The sequence below is a fragment of the Plasmodium sp. gorilla clade G2 genome (genome assembly GCF_900097015.1).
Source record: "Plasmodium sp. gorilla clade G2 genome assembly, chromosome: 1".
Classification (NCBI taxonomy): Eukaryota; Apicomplexa; class Aconoidasida; order Haemosporida; family Plasmodiidae; genus Plasmodium; species Plasmodium adleri (nom. inval.).
Genome location: NC_041693.1, coordinates 141,312 through 150,000, shown reverse-complemented (window position 1 = coordinate 150,000; position 8,689 = coordinate 141,312). Strand labels below are relative to the sequence as shown.

At 20.8% G+C, this 8,689-nt stretch overlaps 3 protein-coding genes across 3 annotated transcripts in view; all 3 read left to right on the top strand.

The window, feature by feature from the left end:
- Positions 1–3,942, top strand: part of PADL01_0103900 (calcium-transporting ATPase) — a gene marked incomplete at both ends in the record, with an annotated part of 4,009 nt that extends 67 nt beyond the window's left edge. The window contains 3 exons of the mRNA XM_028683669.1: positions 1–3,033; positions 3,184–3,482; positions 3,613–3,942. The exon at positions 1–3,033 is cut by the window's left edge and continues 67 nt beyond it. Of these exons, the coding sequence (XP_028536162.1) occupies positions 1–3,033; positions 3,184–3,482; positions 3,613–3,942 (3,662 nt within the window). The remainder of the gene's footprint in view (positions 3,034–3,183; positions 3,483–3,612) is intronic.
- A 922-nt stretch (positions 3,943–4,864) lies between these two features.
- Positions 4,865–5,700, top strand: PADL01_0103800 (conserved Plasmodium protein, unknown function; the record flags this gene model as incomplete). Its single annotated transcript, XM_028683558.1, has 2 exons — positions 4,865–4,992; positions 5,190–5,700. The coding sequence occupies 2 exons, from the start codon at positions 4,865–4,867 to the stop codon at positions 5,698–5,700; spliced, it is 639 nt and encodes a 212-aa protein (XP_028536161.1).
- A 1,636-nt stretch (positions 5,701–7,336) lies between these two features.
- Positions 7,337–8,488, top strand: PADL01_0103700 (vacuolar ATP synthase subunit c, putative; the record flags this gene model as incomplete). The annotated part of the gene is made up of 1 exon (XM_028683447.1): positions 7,337–8,488. One exon carries the CDS (start codon positions 7,337–7,339, stop codon positions 8,486–8,488), a length of 1,152 nt encoding a protein of 383 aa, XP_028536160.1.
- Between the last annotated feature and the right edge of the window lie 201 nt (positions 8,489–8,689).

Sequence of the window (8,689 nt, the reverse complement as noted above, 5' to 3'; positions counted from 1 at the left end):
AGAAAGATAAGGGTTTAAAAAATGATGAGTTGAATGATAGAAGATTAAAATATGGTTTGAATGAATTAGAAGTAGAAAAGAAGAAGAGTATTTTTGAATTAATATTGAATCAGTTTGATGATTTATTAGTAAAGATATTATTATTAGCTGCATTTATTAGTTTCGTTTTAACTTTATTAGATATGAAACACAAGAAAATAGAAGTATGTGATTTCATTGAACCATTAGTTATAGTATTAATATTAATATTAAATGCTGCAGTAGGTGTATGGCAAGAATGTAATGCTGAAAAATCTTTAGAAGCTTTAAAAGAATTACAGCCAACGAGAGCTAAAGTATTAAGAGATGGAAAGTGGGAGATTATTGATAGTAAATATTTATATGTTGGAGATATTATTGAATTAAGTGTTGGAAATAAAACTCCTGCTGATGCTAGAATAATAAAAATATATTCTACAAGTTTAAAAGTTGAACAGAGTATGTTAACAGGAGAATCATGTTCTGTTGATAAATATTCTGAAAAAATGGAAGATAGTTATAAAAATTGTGAAATACAATTGAAAAAAAATATTTTATTTTCATCAACAGCTATAGTATGTGGTAGATGTATAGCTGTTGTTATTAATATAGGTATGAAAACAGAAATAGGTCATATTCAACATGCTGTTATAGAATCTAATAGTGAAGATACTCAAACACCTTTACAAATCAAAATAGATTTATTTGGTGAACAGTTATCAAAAATTATTTTTATAATATGTGTAACTGTATGGATTATTAATTTTAAACATTTCTCAGATCCAGTTCATGGTTCCTTTTTATATGGTTGTTTATATTATTTTAAAATCAGTGTTGCTTTAGCTGTTGCTGCAATACCTGAAGGATTACCAGCAGTTATAACAACTTGTTTAGCTTTAGGAACTCGAAGAATGGTAAAAAAAAATGCCATTGTAAGAAAATTACAAAGTGTTGAGACCTTAGGATGTACTACAGTTATATGTTCTGATAAAACGGGTACACTCACAACAAATCAAATGACAACTACAGTGTTTCATTTATTTAGAGAATCTGATTCTTTAACTGAATATCAACTATGTCAAAAGGGTGATACCTATTACTTTTATGAATGCTCTAATTTGACAAGTGATATATATGCAGGTGAATCTTCTTTTTTTAATAAATTAAAAGAAGAAGGAAATACTGAAGCTTTAACAGATGATGGAGAAGGAGGGCTACTTGATGATAATGATCCATATAATGATTATTATTCTACTGATAGTAAGAAAATGAAACATGATTTAAATAATACAAATAATGCTAATAATACTAGTAGAGGTGTTAATAATATGAATATACCCTTAAAAGAAATGAAAACAAATGAAAATACAATTATAAGTAGAGGAAGTAAAATATTAGAAGATAAAATTAATAAATATTGTTATTCAGAATATGATTATAATTTTTATATGTGTTTAGTAAATTGTAATGAGGCAAATATTTTCTGTAATAATAATAGTGAGGTAGTAAAAAAATTTGGAGATAGTACTGAATTAGCTTTATTACATTTTGTTCATAATTTTGATATATTACCTACATGTTCTAAAAATAATAAAATGGTAGCAGAATATGAAAAAACAACAACAACAACACAATCATCAAATAAGAAGGAAAAAACAGTTAGAGGTATCAACAAATTCTTTAGTTCAAAAAATGATAACAGTAATGTTAATAATACATTGAATGAAAATGATAAGAATAGTTCGAATTATAATAATGGAAATTTTATAAACAATTCAAATTATAGTACTACACATGGTACGACAAATGGATATGAAGCAATAGGAGATAATACATTTGAGCATGGTTCAACATTTGAAAATTGTTTTCAATCAAAAGGTGCTAATAATAAATTAAAAGATACTACATCATCACCTAATAATAATAATAATAATAAAAACAATAATAACAATAATAATAATAATGATGATAGCGTTCCTAGTGAATGCATTTCTTCGTGGAGAAATGAATGTAAACAAATAAAAATTATTGAATTTACTAGAGAAAGGAAACTTATGAGTGTTATTGTTGAAAATAAAAAGAAAGAACTAATATTATATTGTAAAGGTGCACCTGAAAATATAATAAAGAATTGTAAATATTATTTAATGAAAAATGATATACGTCCATTAAATGAAACTTTAAAAAATGAAATTCATAATAAGATTCAAAATATGGGTAAAAGAGCATTAAGAACACTTAGCTTTGCATATAAAAAATTAAGTAGTAAAGATTTAAATATTAAAAATACAGATGATTATTATAAGTTAGAACATGATTTAATTTATTTAGGTGGATTAGGTATTATTGATCCACCACGTAAATATGTAGGAAAAGCAATCAAATTATGTCATATGGCTGGTATACGTGTTTTTATGATTACAGGTGATAATATTAATACAGCTAGAGCTATAGCTAAAGAAATTAATATATTAAAGAAAAATGAAGGAGATGATGATGGAGATAATTATTCAAATAATAAAAATACACAAATATGTTGTTATAATGGAAGAGAATTTGAAGATTTCTCATTAGAAAAACAAAAACATATTTTAAAAAATACACCAAGAATTGTCTTTTGTAGAACTGAACCCAAACATAAAAAGCAAATAGTAAAAGTATTAAAAGATTTAGGAGAAACGGTTGCTATGACAGGTGATGGTGTAAATGATGCACCAGCATTGAAATCAGCAGACATAGGAATAGCTATGGGTATTAATGGAACAGAGGTAGCTAAAGAAGCATCAGATATTGTTTTAGCAGATGATAATTTTAATACTATAGTTGAAGCTATTAAAGAAGGAAGATGTATATATAATAATATGAAAGCATTCATACGTTATTTAATTAGTAGTAATATTGGAGAAGTTGCATCTATTTTTATAACAGCCTTATTGGGTATTCCAGACAGTTTAGCTCCTGTTCAATTATTGTGGGTCAATTTGGTAACTGACGGATTACCAGCAACAGCATTAGGTAATCAAAATAAAGATAAATATATACATATGTATATATTATATATATATATTATATGTATGTTTTTTTTTTTTTTTTTTTTTTTTTTTGTGTTACTTGTTCGTTATATACATCCCATTCATTCCATTATCATTTATTTTATTTTTGTAGGTTTCAATCCACCAGAACATGACGTTATGAAGTGCAGGCCAAGACACAAAAACGACAATTTAATAAACGGTCTAACCTTATTAAGATATATAATTATTGGAACATATGTGGGAATAGCTACAGTTTCAATATTTGTCTACTGGTTTTTATTTTATCCAGATTCAGATATGCACACGTTGATAAATTTTTATCAGTTATCACATTATAATCAATGTAAGGCATGGACTAACTTTCGTGTAAATAAAGTTTATGATATGTCTGAGGACCACTGTTCATATTTTTCAGCAGGAAAAATTAAGGTAATAAATATAAAGCACACATATATATGTATATATGTATATGTATATATATATATGTATATATATATATGTATATGTATATGTATATATATATGTATTTATTTATTTATATATATATATTTTTTTTTAGGCGAGCACGTTATCTTTGTCCGTTTTAGTTTTAATTGAAATGTTTAATGCTTTGAATGCCTTGAGTGAATATAATTCCTTATTTGAAATACCACCATGGAGAAATATGTACCTAGTATTAGCTACAATAGGTTCCTTACTTTTACATGTCTTCATACTTTATATTCCACCTTTAGCTCGTATTTTTGGTGTTGTTCCATTAAGTGCATATGACTGGTTCCTGGTATTCTTATGGTCCTTCCCAGTCATTATTCTTGACGAAATTATTAAATTCTATGCAAAGAGAAAATTAAAGGAAGAGCAGAGAACCAAGAAAATTAAAATTGATTAAGCTGTTATATAAATAAATATATATATAAATATATAAATATATGTTTATATATTTATTTATTATATGTGTGCATATTTTTCTTTTTCCTTTACTTTTGCTTTTACTTTTGGATTTTACTCTTTTTTTTTTTTTTTTTTTAATGTGATTTTTGTTCTTAAAATATGAAAAAAAAAAATATATATATATATATATATTTTTATAATTATCAAATAAGTATTTATTTTAAATAAATAAATATATATATATATTTATAATAGTTCTAATTTATCCATTTTCAAAAAATTTTATTTTGTGGATTTTATTATTATTTTTCTCCTTATATATTTTTATTAAAACAATAATAGCTAGCCAAAAAAAAAAAAAAAATAAAAAAAAAAAAAAAAAAAGAATAAAAAAACTATATATATATATATATATATATATATATATATATATATAATATAAAACATTTTATATTTAAATTATTTTCCTATGATACTTATATTTCCCATGGAAACATTTTTTACAATTTTCCAAAAACAAAAAAAAAAAAAAGTTAAAACATACATAAATATATATATATATATTATATGTATATTATAAAATCATCTTCTTTTTTATTATTATATTATATTATTTTATTTTTTTTTTTTTTTGGTGCAAGTGAATAAAACGATACGTTATAAAAAAGTGCCACTTATTAAATTATATATTTATTATTTTTTTTTCAGAAAAAATATGTAAAATTTTTTTTTTTTTTTTTTTTTTGTGTCATATTATAGTAATAAGGTAATAATATAATGTATTAACAATTGAGAATATAGTAACACTAAATTTAATTTATTTATTTATTTTTTCCCGAGGAATATATTGAAAATAAAATTTCAATACATTTGCACATATTTTAAATGTTACCAAAAAAGTATATAAAAAAAAAAAAAAGATGGAAAATGTAAATGGATTAAATAAATATGACAATCCAAATGAAGCTATTAAAAAAATGGTTGACAAAATAATAAATAAGTTGAATAAGACACAGAAAGATTCTTCTGAAAGGATATATTATAGCAGGTTTTTATATTTTTTATAAATTATAATATGATAAAATTAATTATATATAAATATTTATGAACACATAATGTACTTATGTATGTAAAATGAAAGAATAATTGTATATATATATATATATATATATATATACATATATATTTCTTTTCCTTATTTTATCCATATTGTATTTCTTTTTTATCATTTGAAACAACTCTTAGGAAGGAAATGATGAAATACTTTCTAGAGGCTCAAGTCATATTTGAATATCATGATGTGGAAAAAAAAGGAGAAGTTGATATAACATTATTTCCAACAATGGCTAGACAATTAAAACAAGTATATGATATAAGAGATATAAATAATTTTAAAAAAGAGATGAAAATTAAAAATATTGATAAGATGGATTTACAATTATTTTTTACATTATTAAAAAGAAAAATACTTCATTCCATAAATAATAATAATAATAATAATTCATCCTTCAGACAACATTTTGATATTTTAGATATGCAAAAAAAACAATTATTAGATGTAGACGAATTAAGAACTTATTTAGGATTAATGGGTGATAAAATAAATAAAGATGATTTTAATCTTTTATTAAAACATAACTTGATAAATAATCCAAGAATAAATAAAGATGATATTGTATTAGATGAAAATAAAGAAATAAAAAATATATCATTTAATGCCTACATGGACATGTTAACATGTTATAAATATATATGAACATATATATATATATATATATATATATTATGGTTTATATATTCTTTTTTATGATTAAAGATTAACATTTGATAAAAAACATAAAATGTTTTATTTTTTAAAATTAAATAATAAAAGTAGCTAACAAAATGGAAAGGAGGCTATATATATATATATATATATATATATATATATATGTGTATATATTTAATTGTATTTCTATATGGTATGTTTTGATATGCGTAATGGAAATACAATGTGTTTAGCATATAATAAAAAATATTTTCACAAGACTTATATATATATATATTAAACAAAAAAGAGGTAAATATAAATATAAAGATTAAAAAGGTGCATATATATATATATTATCTTTTTTATTTCCTTTTTAACCTTTTAAAAACTTAAGAAAAAAAAAAAAAAAAAGGTTTCCTCTTTTTTTTGATTGCTTTTTTTTTTTTTTTTTTTTTTTTTTCCCTTTCTTTTTTCGTTTATTCTAATAATAAAAAATAAAATATCTATTTTAACCTTAAAATGTACATTTATATAACATTTGTGATATATATATAATTATATAAATTCAAATTACACACATTTATTTTTTTTACATTTTAATTTGATGGGGAAATGAAAAATATATATTTTGTATATTTTCAAAGTAAAAAAAAAAAATAATAAATAAATAAATATTATATATCTATATAATATATAAATATATATATATTATATATATGTATGTATATTTTTTTTTTTCTTAGATAATTATTAAATATATATATATAAATATATATTATATTATATATATATATTATATATAATATGTATGTATTAATATGTTAATATATATTTCTAATATTGTATATAGTACCATAGTGGTTCTTTTATATATGTATAATATATTATATATATTATATAATATATATATATAATATATATATAATATATTTATATTCTTTTAGTAATTAAAATTTTTTTTTTTTTTTTTTTTTAAATATTCAAATGAATAATATGGAGAAGGATATATTTACTTTTAATACCATTTCAAATTATAATATTTTTAAAATGTACTATTAATAAATATATGTAAATAATTAATTTTATATATAATAATAACTTTTTATTAAAAAATAAAATAATTCATTGATATATACATATATATATATTTGTATATATTAATGTAGAATAGGAAAAAAAAAAAAATAATAGTAATATAATAATAAATAAAATAAAAATATAAAATATAAAATATAAAAAATAAAAATTAATATATGTATTATATATATATATGTTATATAAAAGTACATAGAATTTAAATATATAAATAAAAGATTTTCATTATATATATATTATATATATATAATATAATACATGAGTCGATTTTTTATTTTTTTATTTTTTTATTTTTTTATTTTTTTATTTTTTTATTTTTTTTTATTTTTTTGTTTTTTTTTTTTTTTCGTTGTAATGAAATGAGAGAAAGTTTGTATATATATAAATATAGAGTTATAAAAAAAAAAAAATAAAAAAAATATATATATATTATATATATTATAAATATATTATATATATATTTTTTTTTTATTTATTTATTTTTATTTTTTTACATAAATTTTATGTGCCCTTATTTCTTTTGTTTTATGTAAGAGGTGTAAAAAAGATGAGTGAGATTCCCATGTGTTTGTTCATAGCTTGTTCAACAAGAGATAATACAAGCCGTGAATATATATATACTATATTGAAGAATCGTCTTTTAGGTAGTCATATATGTATAGATACGAATATATTAGATGTACCTACTAATATAAAATTTTGTTCATTTGATGATTTATTAAAGTGTGCTGATGATTTACAGAAATATGATAGTTATGCATATGGTTGTTTAAAAAAGATAGAAAAGATAGCTAAAGAGTATGATGAGAATATTGAATTAAAAATAATATATCAACGTCAACATATAAATATAGATCAATATATAAGAAGATTTACTTGGGATGATGCCAAATATCCTAGGAGTAGATCGTTAACAGATACTATTGATATTATGATAAATAATATTACAAAATTATCTGATGAAATTCAAATAAAGTCAAGTATGTTAAATGATTTAAAAGAAAAGAAAAAAAAAGAAGTACCAAAAAATGATTCAAATAATTTTTTTTTAAGAAATTTAAATGAAATATTAACACCACAAACAGTTAGTGAATCCGATTTTATAGAAACAGAATATCTAACAACACTTATTGCTTATGTACCCAAAAATTCTGTAGATGATTGGAAAAATAATTATGAAAAATTCTCATCATATGTTGTTCCTAGATCTACAGAACAATTTAAAGATTTAATAGATAAGGATGGAAATACATTATGGAAAGTTTTTGTTTTTAAAAAATTTGCAGAAGATTTTAAAAAAGAAGCAAAAGTTAAAAAATTTGTTGTTAAATCATTTAAATATGATGAAAAACAATATAATGATATGATGGAATCTAGAACAAAAGTAGAAGCAGAAATTATACGACAAGAAACGTTCTTAAGACGTATGTGCTTAGCTGCATTTTCTGATATATTTATTGCATTCATTCATATTAATATTCTTCGAGTATTTTGTGAATCTGTATTAAGATTTGGCGTTCCACCTAATTTTGCTTCATTTAGTATAAGAATTAATGGAGAAAGTAAAGAAAAAAAGGTTAGAAAAAAATTATACGACATATTCTCATCAACTGATTCTATAGGGAAGAATTATATAAAAAGATCTGATGAAAATGATGATGAAATATATCCTTACGTTTCGGTTTCCTTTAAAATATGAAATTTAAAAGCTTACAAATAGGTACACCCACACATAAATAAATATATATATATATTATATATATATTATATGTGTGTGTAATTTTTTATGTGTTAATCAGATAAGTTATTATGTTTAAAACAAAATGGAGGAATATCAACCCTTGTTATATACTACACATGATAAAAAGTATTAGATACCAATATGAAGGGGAAGAAGAAA